Source organism: Taudactylus pleione, unplaced genomic scaffold, assembly GCF_031769625.1.
Source record: "Taudactylus pleione unplaced genomic scaffold, aTauple2 ptg000487l, whole genome shotgun sequence".
Lineage (NCBI taxonomy): Eukaryota > Metazoa > Chordata > Amphibia > Anura > Myobatrachidae > Taudactylus > Taudactylus pleione.
Window position 1 is genome coordinate 298,617 of NW_028284889.1, and position 15,709 is coordinate 314,325.

At 40.5% G+C, this 15,709-nt stretch overlaps 1 protein-coding gene across 3 annotated transcripts in view; it reads left to right on the top strand.

Moving 5' to 3' along the window:
* The window catches only part of DTX2 (deltex E3 ubiquitin ligase 2), a 78,850-nt gene that overhangs the window by 19,733 nt on the left and 43,408 nt on the right, over positions 1–15,709 (top strand). For all 3 annotated transcript variants that reach the window (XM_088449508.1, XM_088449507.1, XM_088449509.1), the window contains exons 3-4: positions 5,319–5,886; positions 13,810–13,868. In XM_088449508.1, the coding sequence (XP_088305634.1) occupies positions 5,319–5,886; positions 13,810–13,868 (627 nt within the window). The remainder of the gene's footprint in view (positions 1–5,318; positions 5,887–13,809; positions 13,869–15,709) is intronic.

A 15,709-nucleotide genomic window follows, 5' to 3' on the forward strand; every position in this document is an offset into this window, starting at 1 on the left:
AGTACAGGTAGCACTCGTTTTTAAGATTTGCACGGTTCCTGCAGGACACACGCAGCGCCGATGAGTATCTGCACCTTGGCCTGGCTCTCCTTACAGCTTTAGCACCGCTCTGATGATTTCCCCAGCTGCCTCCTACCTCCATTTTGTCATCGCAAGCAAGGCTAGCTCCGGGACTCGTAGAGAAGAGGACAGTGCTGGGCTTCACGGGAGGTCCCTGTTGGCCACAGCAATGCAGAGTCCTAGGCAGGCTGATGTCGTGGAGACCTGCTGTGCTTGGAGGAGGGCTGCTGTGTGACTGTCTTTCAGACCAAATGCTGCTGGCTGCCCTCACACACTTGCTGGACAGTGTAGGCTTGTTTGCCAAGAAGCTCTCCAGACTGCTCATACTGCAGGTGCCCTTTGCCATTGGCTACTTCCTGCAGAGCAAGAATGTACTCTAGCCAGCCACAGCGGGCTGGTGCTGCTTAATGAGACAGCCTCCCAGTACTCCTTAATAGACCATGTCCGACACCTTCACAAGGAAGAGCTCAACATTATCTCACTGGTGTTCCTGCAGCTGCCCAGCTACAAGTACCTTGCCCACCTATGAAGAGTCAATGAGACCCACCCAAGTCATTCTGCTGGTTTCTCAGATCCCCGGCCCAGGAAGCAGGTGCAGGGACAGCAGCCTTGCCTCCGTATACACATTAATTTAAATTAGACCCATTTTGGATGCACCGTGGTGTGGCATACTATGTACTGGATGCACTGTGGCACGACATACTATGTATTGGGGGCACTGTGGCAGAGCATACTATGTATTGGGGAGCACTATGGTATGGCATAGTATGTATTGGGGTAATTACGATGTGGAATACTGTGTATTGGAGGCACTGTGGTGCGGCATACTTTGTATTGGGGGGCACTCTTGTGCGGCATACTTTGTACTGGGGGCATAATGGTGTGGCATACTTAGTATTGGGGGCACTCTGGTGCGGCATACTTGGTATTGGGGGCACTGTGGTGCGGCAAACTTTGTATTTGGGTAATTGCAATGTGGAATACTATGTATTGGAGGCACTGTGGTGTGGCATGCTTTGAATTTGGGGAACTGTGGTGCAGCATACTTTGAATTGGGGGGCATTGTGGTGCAGCATACTTTGTATTAGGGGCAATGTAGTGCGGCATTCTTTGTATTGGAGTGCACTGTGGTGTGGCATATGTATTGGGGTAATTACGGTGTGGAATAGTATGTACTGGAGGCACTACAGTGCGGCATACAATGTATTTGAAGCACTGTGGGGTGGTATGAATTGGCCACTGGAGACGGGCATGTATCATGGTTTGATGGTATGTGGGAAAGCCTCAGAAGCATGAGTGGTGTTTTCATATATTTTGGTTCCAGACAGTAGACTGACTCCTAAATGCTTAAGCTGGCTACTAGTCTTTTTTTTTTTAAAACTTGTCGAGCCAAGCCCTACAGTATGGATAGGAGAAAACAGCTGCTTTACCCATTCTCTGTTGGATAACCTCTGTCTTTGGTGAAATTATACTTGTATCTATTATGAAATCGGGGACATTTCTGAAAGCTCCTGTAATTTGGTGTAGAAGGTGTCGTCTGCAAGATATCAGTGGCAAACAGGATTTCTAGAGGGAGTTTTCCGAATGCTTTATTGTAGAGCGAGTGTGGCCAGTCCATGTATTGTGGTATTTGTATTGTTGCCATGGTGTGGGCGGGGGAGGGGGGTTTCCAGGCAACCAGAACCCCCCCCCCCCCCCCTATGTGTTGCCTATGAAGGTATGATGTTAAGAATCATAGTTACCATTATTCTTTTTGTGTCTTATGGTAGCAAAACGTGATGAAACTTCTATGTGCAAAGCTTATGCTGGCCATACATTGTGAGCTCAAATTCTCCATCCGACAGATCAATTATCTGACATTGCCATATGGTGCATACACATGGTCAGATAAGCTGTCAGATTTTAATGATCCTATCGTCATCATTAAAATCTGACAGCTTCTGGCCCCTGCAAACGATGCTCGATGCGCGGCCACGTATGGCCGTTTTCGACCATTGGCCGTAGTCCGTGCAAGCTGGCATACCTGGTCGATATCGACCAGGTAAGCCTGTTTACTATAGGTTCGCGGTTCGTTACAGTCGTAGGTGCCAAACATGCATGTGTTGGATATTTGATAACGATCATCCAACACATGCAGGACTATCAGATAACGATCGTTACCTGATCGTCCCGTGGTATTACAGTGTAAACGCACCAAAACACTGACAGATTATTGGTCTGTCTCTTGTCTGTCAGATCCGAGCAGCGATCGTTGCTTCTGTCAGGAATGCTGGAAGATTTCTCATGCCCAACAGGGTGAGAATTGCTGCTCTGTTGCGACCATTCCCTGCGCAGTTATCGGCCAGATCAACCAGTAAATGGTTCAGTAGCAGAGTGTATGGTGGCTTGTAGACATGACAAACATTTGCAACATGTATACAAGGTCTGTAACATTCCTATAAATGTAAGTTATTCATATTTCCAAAAAAATTCAGTGGTGCAATTTGTCATGCACCAATTTTCTTAGGTGGTGATTGTTGAGTAGAATTTGCTAGTAAGTTTGTGTAATTGTAGGATTTCAGAGACAGAAACCAGATCCAAAATAAATCAGAAAACTACGTAATGGCTTTTTAGCACCTAATTTCCTTAATATGGTGATACCAGATAAACTGTATGTGTACTTCATGCAATAATTGAGCAATATGCAGATTCAGTAAGGTACCCACCTTTTACTGAGGTACATTATCACAACATGTGACCAAAAGCCATGTCAGTTGGTTCCCAGTCCTTACCTCATGACCTGACCTTACAAGAGAGAAGTACAGCAGCAGGGGGTTAAAGCTCAGTCACACCAAAGTGATTAAGTAAAATGAAAAAGTGGGTAGGCACATAAATGTCTCCAGTGCTAGAATATTTGCTAGCAAGAAACAGCTGAGAGAGAACATGTTGCCAGATTGTGTAATTACACAATGTCCTTTTTTTCTATTGTACCATGTGCAACAAAGAGGGGAGTGGGGTGCCCATTTGCCTGTGTTTTCCCTGGGAGAGAGCACAAAACAGAGCACACTCACCTGATTGTGGAACTCTGGACCTGTGTTGCTGGCAGCATATGTTATGCTACTGTACCAGGCGGTTTTCTTCTTTACTCGGCTCTTTTGCTATGAGAAATCGAGGAATCTTCCCAGGAGAGAGCATGTGCACAGTATTACATGCACACATGTTTATGTACAATGAGACTAAAAGTAACTCAACAGATACTGTCAGCAGGTTCTATATAAGATGTAAATGGGGCTTTTACTGTATAATTTGTACTAAGCATACAGTACATAGGCAGCCCACTACTTAGAAGTAGATTTTGTTGAGGTAGCCTTGGTACTAAAAATATAATGTAATAGCCTGTATATATGACTTCTTCCTCATTCATCTACAACTGCAGTCCATTATGCAATCTTAACTAAAACCATTGCGACAAATCAGCAGTTAGCTTTGTTCCCTGCAATTTGGCCAATGGAAGCAAATGTATGCTTATTGCGGTATTATTGCAGATATACCCTCTTTGGGCAATGCTAGTGAATAACCCTTTTTATCTTTTGGTCACTTTATTTTGCCTGTAAGGGGACACCAGATTTGGAATGGGCAGCAAATATAGCCACGTTGAACCTCCATCACCATAAGTCATGAAGACGCTCACAGTGAAATATTCAGTCTTTCTCATACTAAGCTACATAAACAGGTGTCAGTTTGAGAGATGAGCCCTGGGAATAGTAAGCAGCTTGCCTCAGCTGTTTCACTGAAGAAACTGAGTAAGCTTAGATGTTAACTAGCGTGAACCATTGCACTAACAACAATTATGGGAAATTCTGCCGCACATCTGAAGTAATGACAATTTAGAAGAAGTGCCAGAAAAATTGTCTGCCTGTGTCTTTGTTTAAATTTTACATTGGGGATTCTTAATTGGCTTCAGCATAGCTTCTTTAGTCCTTATTTTTTTCCTTTTTTTTTTTTTCTTTCCAGTCATGCAATGTTGATTCCAGAAATGCTGAGGCATAATACTGATGCACTATGTGGCCCGTTCAATTAAAATTTTCAAAATATTCCAACATGTTAAATACAAATTATAGTCAATACTGTATCCTGCTGCATTTGCACATTTTTTTTTATTTATTTATTTTTTAAAAGGTTGTTGCAATGTACTTTTCAATTTTTTAGCTGGTGTTTATTTGAAAGATTATAAAAATAAGTAATTTACTAATGGGCTGATTCAATTAAATGTGAAGCAGGCGATGTGCCGTTGGGACTTCATCTGAACGCCAATAACTATACTCTACATTGCTGATGTATCGTATAGATATCTAGAGTGTGCAGGAATGTGCACAATGTTAGTCTACTGTATGTATGGGAGATGTGCGCACAGCACATGGCATGTAACTTGTGCCGGAACATGTGATAATGGAGTATATTGATGAAGCAGCGGCTGTTCAAAGTCACCATTTGTTGGCGGTTCGGGTTGCAGGATTTAAAATTGCAATAGTATTAAATGTAAAATCAGGTGTGTATTGTATTGTTTTATATGCGGCGAACAAAACCACCGACAATCTTCAAATTAGAAAAGCCACCGCTTCCTAATTATACTCTGTAAATATGGAGGACTAGGGCAGATCTGGATGTGCCTAGTTAAAAAGAGAACTAGACTTGTTGGTGGTACTCCTATTTTTCCTGTGTGCAAATATAATTTTATGCTGCAGGCTTAGACATTGGAATGAGTGGACAGCGCACATTTGTGGGTCACTCTCGGGTTTGTGGGTGGCCTTTCTCCTCTCACCAGAATGACCTGCCTTTTTTTTTTTTTTTTCTATGGATGTGCCAAAGATTCTTAAAATGGGATGCTTTTTACATGGTCCGGAAAAGTACATTTTCTATGCACTTAAATCACAATATAATAGAAATATTCTACATGCTGGATAAACGGTTTGATTTGAATAAAACATAGTTGATGTGTGAGTGGACTACAATAAAGAAATGCAAGCTATGAAGAAGACAGAAATGGACCACCAAAAGATGTTGGTTTTGTTCTGATTGTAGCATTCGGCTGAGTGTTGGGCATGGTGGAAAAATTCTACTGGTGCTTTCGTACATTTTTAGGGGTCTTTGTACTTGTTTCAAAAGTAATAGTAATATTTGTGTTGACAGTCTTAAAGTTGTAAGCATACTTAAGCCAAACCTGAATTACTTTTATTTGTTTATGTTGACTAATGCTTATCACTCTCTCTTCATCTCAGGAACCATGAGATATGTGAGAAAAACCCTCTACTCGTTAGACTCTGCACCGGCCAAGGGAATTTGTTGGGAGTGGGTAAATGATGATGGCTACTGGACATCTTATGAAACACAAATTTGCATATACCTAGAGGATAACTTTTGTAAGAGGAATCCATCTGTAGATCTTGGAGTATTTGGACTTTGCTACCATATTGACTTTGTCTCACTCATTCAGACAAATCAGGTGACTGGTTTTAGACGACAAGTTCAGAGGCGTATGGATATTCCTTACCCTATAACTACAAAGTTGGGACCCGTGCATAAATCAGCCGCATGTGCTTGTCACCAGTGCCTAGCAAACAGTGGAACAGGACCTATGCCTGTTCGGTATAGACATTCCATGATTAACTTGGCTACGTCCTCAAATTACCCCAGCAGCAGTCGGACCTCTAATAGTGGTGTTGGCTATCTACCATATCCCAAACCATCAATGACTAGTGCAAAATCGGCACCAAAGCTTAATAGTACGTGGCTACCACCATCGACTTCTGTGCAATTACCTGGTCCATCTTCTGCTAATGGAATCAGGTAAATGTTTTATTCATAGTTTTTCTTTCACTGCTAATGCTGTTGACAACACATTCCTAGCTACAATAAAGGCAATTTATATGCATTTTGTTTTTTGAACTCCTGTAACCATTTCCAATAAAACACACAGTATGCTCTAAATCGGTGGTTCCCAAACTCTGTCCTCAAGGCACCCTAACGATTCATGTTTTAAGGATATCCATGATTAAGCACAGGTGATTTAATTAGTACCTCAGTCAGTGTGATGATACCATCTGTGCACAAGCATGGACATCCTCAAAATCTGGACTTTTAGGGTGCCTTGAGGACCGAGTTTGGGAACCCCAGCTCTAAGTGCTAACTGAAAAATAATTATTCCGATTTTTTTTTTTTTTTTTTTGTACCCAAAAAGCCATATTTTGTGGGAAAACTAAAACAATGAAACTCATATTTGTTAAAGTTAGTAAATCCAGATTGGGATTTTGCTAGGTACCTGAAGCTGGGTGCATACTATGTAGATCAGATAAATGTTCCGATCCTCAGAGCCATTATCTGATCAGTGTGCACCCTGTACATACTGAGCTATTTTTAGCTCAGTGTGTATTTTCTTCTATGGGATCGGGAGGTCGGACATCTAATTCTTTAAGCAGCTCATAAAATGTGACCTCCCGATCTGCCAGTTGCAGGAGCGTCCCTGCATACACACCTATGCAATTATCATCCCTATAATTGCATGGGTGTGTACTCAGCTTTACAGTCTAGACATTGTAGCTAGGAAATATTTAAACTACATTGATGCTCAACACACAGCATGAAATGACAGGCAGCACTGGAAAACAAGGCTGCAACAATCGCCCACTCATGCTGCCTATCAACACTCCGCACTGATGGCTGGGGCTGATGCAGATGTGAAATATGTTTACTGAAGAAAGAAAATGGGCAGTTGCGTGCATATGCAAAGTTGCAACGAATGCAGAATGCATGCAGGTCTGCGCCAGTAGCATATGTGCCAGTATTACAACACTTACACCAATGCCTTTCATTTATTTAGCAATTAAATACACATTATCAGATTTCAAGAAAACGTTTAAAAAAAACCTTCTAAAATGTCTGGCACAACTCTCCCATCGCGTGTATGGAAAAAGAAAAATGAGCTGAAACAGACCCACACAGGCTATATATATGCCTGAGAAGCAAAGAAAAGTCTATCAGCGCTAGTGGTGCATTCACAATCACTCAATCAGAAGCTGATTATTGTAAAACGCAGCATGACCCAAGTAATTAGTTGTAGTCTTAACAGTAATTTATAACCTATGAATATTATATGTCCATGGAGCGCAAATTCTCTAAAAATAGCATCCAAAATTGTTCACAACCAACAGCACGTAATCCTCTTCATCCACTACTTTGGCGTTTCCCAACATCCATGTTTTATAATCGTAATTGAGGATTATAGTCTGTAGGAATAGATCAGATAACTGACCCAGCCACATCGGCCAGTGTGAACCCGCTATGTCACTGACTATGCCGCTCCTGCGCGTCGTCAGTGACATCGCCTGTCGGTCCAACGGGCGATATAGTCACTTTGACGCTGCCGGCATAGGGAAAGTGTTTATGCACTTGCCAATGCCGGCACCCCCGCCGGGTCCCGCCGTTCACGATATCGCGCTGGGTACACAACGATTAGTGTATACCCAGCTTAATTCACCTATCCATAAATAAAGAAATCCTTTAAACATTACCAGTATCTGTACATGAGTTGAGAGCCTGCCATACACAAAGTAACATAATCACACAACTTTAACAAAGAAAAAACAACAATATTAGTTGGTACCAATCCAAAAAACAACTTATTTTGATGTTCCCAGATGCTCTCTGCCATGGAGTGATGTGTGGACTAAAGTGTCTTTGTATTTCCTAAATCTGTACTGGTGGTGGGTGAATACAGGAGCAAAATAGTAAAAGTAACATCATTATATATTTGTATTTTTAAGTAAAAGAATTGTAATGTAAAGAATTAAATTGTTGTTGAAAAATAAATTGCAATGTAATATAAGGAGACGGGAGATGTTTATTGGTTTGAAACTGTACATGACAAAGGTGGTGATAGTGTAAGAGATGAAATCGGTGAATATAATGCAAATTGGTTAAGTGACATTATTTATAATGGGCTCAGGTTGGAAACAACAGTTTGTTTGGGAGCTAGTTACATTATTTAAATGGCCAAATGAAGTAATGAAAGTGAAAGATCAATAAGACTATTAAAAATTAAATCTGCCAAGTCTACTTTATGTTCTATAGTTTTTTTTAACAGTGTAGATAATGAAGTAGTATAAAAGCTAATTAATGAAAGATAAGGTGGTTTATCCATAATATAATTTAGTGAATGAAAAATAAATATTATATGAAAACCAATGATTAAAACAAATAATGAATAAAGAGGGGTCACACACTGTTTTGCAGGTTTAGGGCCCATCTCAGAGTTGCACACTATGCCTCTATAAGCGAAGTTGGCGCATTTGTCTGAGGTGCACTGCACATGCGACCTGATTGTTACCGAGAACGAATTTGCATGGAGTGTGGTTTTTAGTGGGCGTTTCTGGGAAGTAACAGGAAGGTAACTAGGCTAACGTGGGCACGTCACTAAAAATGGGTTAAAAAACACAGAATTAAGGGCGCTGTAACTATAAGATGAAGGATGTAAATGAAAAGCAGCTCGACCAAAAAAAGAGGTGGCTGACCTCTGAAATTGTGAAACCAAAAAAAAACAAAGTAATGGGAGCGCAATTTATTAAATAAAAGGCATATTTATTAAATAGCAGTATACTCTGAATAGTACCTTTTTTAAACCATATCAATATAGTATAAAAAAATAAATCGAGTGAAAACTGGTAGCACGTGAATAGATCACAATAGTTTAAAACAATGGGTTTTTGAAAAATAATAAATGAGCAGATGGAATTAGGTTATAGAGAAACATTAGTCACTTGTAGATTTAGGATAAGTTGGCTTTTAGTAAACCTCCTGTGGTTATTACACATGTGGTAATTTGGCTGAATATTGTTTTAAAAGTTGTATTCATGGTAGAAATTGAATATAAATAGTCATCTGGGAGTTATGTATCCATATTTGTAATCTCCCACTGTGTGGCAAGCATGGGTAACTGAAACCTGTATGTCAGGTGAATATTCGGTACCTGAGATCGGCGTAGTTTTAGCTGGATACAGTGGACGGAGGGCAGTGTCCGGATTGCCTCTCCGATAGTTGAAGCTGGCCGCTCTGCTGAGACTGAGTCCCGTGAAAGATAGGTAAGGCTCTAGTTTCTGAGCGCTGCTGTGCTGGGTATTGTCGTTAGGAAGAGTCGGTCAGCAGCCGTGTCAGGTCCCGCTGTGTAGTGAGCTCACTGAGAGGGGTAGCGCTTGGATGATAGGCTGTTTAATACATCCAAAGTGCTGCAGCATTGTGGGTCTCTTCATTGAGTCCACCAGTAAGGTTAAACCTAACTAATTTCTCGGCCTTTGTGGGTCTGGCCGTTTCCTCAGAGGTAATGAACCTTGCTTCAGAAGGGATTCTAGTTATAGTGTGAACAATTAGTTAATTGAAAGCGGGTGTGTTTCTTACTTTTGTCTTATTTCGTTCATGTTAAAAAGCCGGCATTACCCTTTAGATGGTTTGATTAAACCACCAATAGAAGAATGATACTAATAATCAACCTAAAAAAGAGAAAACTGATAGAGAAATGCATGCATATATATATATGTATATATGTATATGTATATATATATATATATATATATTCTCATATACATACAGACAGTTGCACACACATGTAAGTGCATGTATAAACCGCACTGGCATATCTACCTGACTGATTATATAAAGAATACATTTTAAGCAGAGAGTGGCTATAAAGATCTTATTATAAAAAATACTGTTAAGTTATTTAATATGTATGCATATTATGACCAATTGTAGTTAATTAGAAATAAATAAAATCATGTATTAGTAGGCAACAATATATATCACATTCCAATAATAAATCTCACAATATATTAAATTTGAATATGATATATATTGACCTAATTAACAATGGCTGCGTCTAAAGACGTACAACCACTAACATCGGAAGCCATATGCAGAAGGAATCGCCATGGCATTAGCATAAAGACGCAGACGTGACTGTGGCAAGACATGGTCGCATCTACGTGCGACTCCTAATCAGGCCCTTTAGTGTGCTGTGTTTTGTTCAAAGACATTTCTGCTGTGTGTTTTTGTTCAAACATGTCCCGCTGCCTGCTAGTGGCTTCCTCAGTGGTTTGTTTCAGTAATAATTTGCACACCTTTGACTATTGCATTATATTACTCTTTCGTTGTTTATTCATCAGTTCATCGCCTTTGCGCTGCACTTTACTTCTACCCATCTCTCATTATCTTTATACAATATTCATGTTTATTTTTCACCAGCTATTGAGTTAATTCCTTTTTTTTTACTATTCTATTATATATGTATATTATGAACTATCACATTTACCATCCTGCTCCTAAATTCATCCACTGTCTCCTGAACACTGCTCTGGACATCCAGATCTAGGAAATCCAAAGCCACATAACTCCTAGGCAAAGGACCGGTAAATAGAACTTTCTCCTTTTCTCTCTCGATGCAAGAGTGTGTGTGTGTGTGTGTGTGTGTGTGTGTGTGTGTGTTTGTAGCACACACAGTATTTTCACATTCTCTATGTGCACAGTTGAAACCCTTTATTGTAGGAATACATCTATACACCACCAAACACAAGGTTAATTTACAAACCTACAAATGTGCACAGGCTAAATGGTTTGGAAGGCCTAGATGTGGTATGTGCAAGGATGTAAGTGATTGGTGAGAGGATTTAGATGGCTTCAGGGCATTCCATGGCATTTAGGCAGTCGGTTATGCCTATTTATGCATGCAAGTGGAAAACCAAGATTTAAATTTGCAGGTGTTCCTTGTGCTAAAGGCAACCTTTAATTCCCAAGAGAAAGCATGCATTCTCTAGTTGGGCAGGGGTGCTGGAAGACCTGCCTCTCATCCCCCTTCCTATAATAGTGTGCATTTTTTGGCGAGTCTTTCCAACGATCAGGAAGTAGGGTGCATCTTGACATGCTGGAGCCAGATAAGTAGGCACACTTGTACAAATAAAGAAGCTGGTGGGACTGCATGTTTTGCAATTTGCAAATGAGCCTGAGCCACCTTTTATTAGTCATTTCATCATGAACATGACCTAAACCTCAATATTATATTAGCGTGATGTTAACATGAATTTTAATATGCAACATTTACCTTTCTGCTTTTGCTCTGGCTGTACTCTGTTGTGGTGTTTATGTATTTTTCTACATAACTGTAAAGAAGCACTGAGGTTTTTCTTCAGTAATTGTCTTTGCTCACTTTTAGCAGGTTATTTTTGCATATATTGTCTTTACAGTCTTTGCAATAAATGGGAAAGATTTCTGGACTGCACAACCTGACTCTATATATGATGGGAGGTGCTACCTGATGAGACTAATTGCAGGCACAGAAACAGACAAATCTCAGGTGCACAACTCCAAATTATTAATAATATATATATAAATGCAATAAAATTTTTGCAATCAATAGAGGTTTTTAGCATAATCATGGCCAAGGTTATGGGCCTACCCACCATATCCATGTAACCTCTTTCAGGTAGGTCCCTAACATACTAGGGTTCAACTTCAGAGCGCAGGACCCCCAGGACCGGTGCAGCTTGGCTGGGCCGGCTTTGGGGGGTCCTGCGCTCTGGATTTGAACCCTAGTATGTTAGGGACCTACCTGAAAGAGGTTACCTGGATATGGTGGGTAGGCCCATAACCTTGGCCATGATTATGCTAAAAACCTCTATTGATTGCAAAATTTTATTGCATTTATATATATTATTAATAATTTGGAGTTGTGCACCTGAGATTTGTCTGTTTCTCAGTCTTTAAATCATGAAACCATGCTATTGCAAAGTATTAACACAGTTGTACCTATGTATTTCCTTTATGCTTTTTTATGTGATGGTATGTGGATCCTATTAACCTTCTATTGGAATTTTATTTATACATAGCATTGTGCCTTTTACACTATACCTATATGAAAAGTGCTTTGTTTTAACTTTCTATGCTAATAACACCCTGACTTCCGAGCCCAGTTGCATTCTGCATTATGGCAACAGTGATGAGCCAGGGGTGTTGTGACACATGAGAGAGAATAGTGCACGATTTGAAGAAAATGTATATGAATATGAAATAGAACATCGTATACTACTTAAAATATAATGTATGATTTTGTGAATTAGTAGTTTGTTGCACTCCTGCAGAAACGATCATATAATGAAGATGGATTCTTGTGCTTGTTAGTGCTGGTTAAACTGTGAAAACCAGCCCCTGATATACAGTGCATCCGGAAAGTATTCACAGCGCTTCACTTTTTCCACATTTTGTTATTTTACAGCCTTATTCTAAAATGGAATAAATTCATTTTTGTCCTCAAAATTCTACACACAATGCCCCATAATGACAACGTGTAAAAAGTTTAAGATTTTTGCAAATTTAAAAAAAAACAAAAACGAAGAAATCACATAAGTATTCACAGCCTTTGCTCAATACTTTGTTGATGCGCCTTTGACACCAGTTGCAGCCTCAAGTCTTTTTGAATATGATGCCACAAGCTTGGCACACCTATCTTTGGGCAGTTTCGTCCATTCCTCTTTGCAGCACCTCTCAAGCTCCATCAGTTTGGATGGGAAGCGTCGGTGCACAGCCATTTTCAGATCTCTCCAGAGATGTTCAATTGGTTTCAAATCTGGGCTCTGGCCGGGACACTCAAGGACATTCACAGAGTTGTCCTGAAGCCACTCCTTTGATATCTTGGCTGTGTGCTTAGGGTAATGGTCCTGCTGAAAGATGAACCCGTCGCCCCAGTTTGAGGTCAAGAGCACTCTGGAGCAGGTTTTCATCCAGGATGTCTCTGTACATTGCTACATTCATCTTTCCATCTATCCTGACTAGTCTCCCAGTTCCTGCCACTGAAAAATCACCCCCACAGGATGATGCTGCCACCACCATGCTTCACTGTAGGGATGGTATTGGCCTGGTGATGAGCGGTACCAGGTTTGCTCCAAACATAATGCCTGGCATTCACGCCAAAGAGCTCAATCTTTGTCTAATCAGACCAGAGAATTTTGTTTCTCATGGTCTGAGAGTCCTTCAGGTGCATTTTGGCAAACGTCAGGTGGGCTGCCATGTGATTTTTACTAAGGAGCGGCTTCCATCTGGCCACTCTACCATACAGGCCTGATTGGTGGATTGCTGCAGAGATGGTTGTCCTTCTAGAAGGTTCTCCTCTCTCCACAGAGGAATGCTGTAACTCTGACAGAGTGACCATCGGTTTCTTGGTCACCTCCCTGACTAGGGCCCTTCTCCCCCGATTGCTCAGTTTAGATGGCTGGCCAACTCTAGGAAGCATCCTGATGGTTCAGAACTTCTTCCATTTACGGATGATGGAGGTCACTGTGCTCATTGGGACCTTCAAAGCAGCGCGTGCACGCTGGTCGCTTCCAACATCTATCATCGCCCGTACATGCTGGTCAACCTGACGATCCCGTCATGTTCAGCATGTGCGGGGATGATGGATGTGCCTGGATTGAACAAGTGAACGTTCAGTCTAGGCACATCACTAGATATACAAATGAGAGCACGATTGCAATGTCGTAATCGTGCTCTCATTTGTATATCTAGTAGTGGATACCCGCCTTTACATAACAAAATGTGGAAAAAGTGAAGAGTTGCGAATACTTTCGGATGCACTGTAGATAGCTCTTGTCATGTCCTGTAATTAAATATTTAATCAATACTATAATGCATCAATCTCTCACTGTGTATTTATGTTATGGTTTATTTCCCCCCAAGCATACCATCAGTTCCAGTACAGATGCAAAAAAACAGTTCTACAAAACAGGCTCTTGCAGGTAAGATTATAGGGTTTGTGCAAAGTTGTCTCTTGACAGAAAGTTTGGGGTTATTTATAAGATAGTGTTTTACCTAGAATGGTTTTGTTTTAAACTTGCTTCTCTGAAACACACACTTCTGTGCTGATTGTGGGGTATCTCGTATACTTCTTAACAGTCCATTTCCCTGTGCAACTTTTCTTTCCTTGCGCAATATGTATGCTTGCTAAACTGCAGCACTATAATGGCTATGCACCCTTATTGAATTGAATAAAACAGGAAATACTACTATGCTGCTATTTCAGTACACATCGGGAGCTTATAGACCAGTGTATTACTTTATAGACCGTGTTGTAGATCCAAAATTACTTCCCTGCACTTGTCTGACATGCACCTTATACAATAAAAGTCATATGGAATTGGTGCTAAGAAGTATACCCAGTTTACCAAATCTTCTGCTTTAAATTACATCAGACGAGCATGATCTGAAGAAAAAAACAGTGCTGAGCTTTACAATAACTTACCCAGTGTGTCCCATGTATTCCGTTCCTAACATAATATAGGCATATATGGTCCTATTAGGCCCTTACACACTGATGTTGAAAAACAGTGTCCAAAACTTGTTTTGTATCCTCACTCTTTACAGAGCATTCAAGCATGTTCAAAAAATCTCTGTGCAGCTTAGTCACATAATGTGTACAGATTAATTGGTTATTATATTTATAGGATCATCAGTGTTAAGGTGCATTTAGCAGACTTATGCTGGGCATACACGATACAATTATCTGTCAGATATCTGTCCAGTCTGGCTGGTTGGAATGAAAACCTGGTAATGTATGGGAGCAAATGACAATCGATCATATGGTTTTAAACACTGGAAAACGGACAAAAAACAATTGTTCAAATTGGTTAAATTCGTGTGTTTTAACCAATTTGTCTGAACGGCCATTTTTGTCTTTTTTCCAGTCTTTGAGCAAATGGTCGATTGGTTTTCATTCCAACCAGCCAGATTGGACAGATATCTGACAGATAATTGTATACTGTATGCCCAGCATTAGAGAATGCGTGTTGAATTACTGATTTTCAGCACGTCTACAATCCCTAAATCGTCACATATATATTTACCATGAAGAGGTAAAGCTAATGCAATAATTTGGCACACCTCCATCACAGGCATATAAACTGAAGTCCTAGCTACAGTTGGCAAATGCACCACAGGTACAATAAAATAATTTTCCTTATTTCTTTAATAAAATGTATTCATATGATGTGTGTGTGTGTGTGTATATAGAGAACAGTTCTTAAGTACATACATGTTCCATCAAGATATGTATATTGGAAGCAGCAATCTTTGGGTCTTGAAAAGCAGACAGTAATCATAGTCTGTGTAGAATACAGCTAATTGCATTTGCACAAACATGGAAACATAAGGTCTAGGTCTATCTGCTCTATCTTTATTATTTTCTTTTTCTATTGTTCTAACTTTCTGTATGGCACAAGTATTGTTGCATTCTGTTGCTGTATTAACTCTGCTCTGTTCCAAACACACAGCAACTTCCAACTAAGGGCCTGATTTGCTACGGATCACAATACTGCGTACTCGCACGGTTCAACTGCGATAGCAAGCCACCCCACTGCAATCACAATGCAAACTCAGCACAACATAAGGGCGCCCACTTCACCTTACACACATCCGTAATGTTTAGCAGAATTGCGAAACCATCGGTTCAATCGAGTACCATTGCACCCTCATGCACACACCCTGAACTCACTCAGAAATTGCTAATTTCCACGCACACTGAGACCTCACACTGCGTATGGGATTGCAGTGGATAATTTATACCCGCCCCTGCAACAGCGTG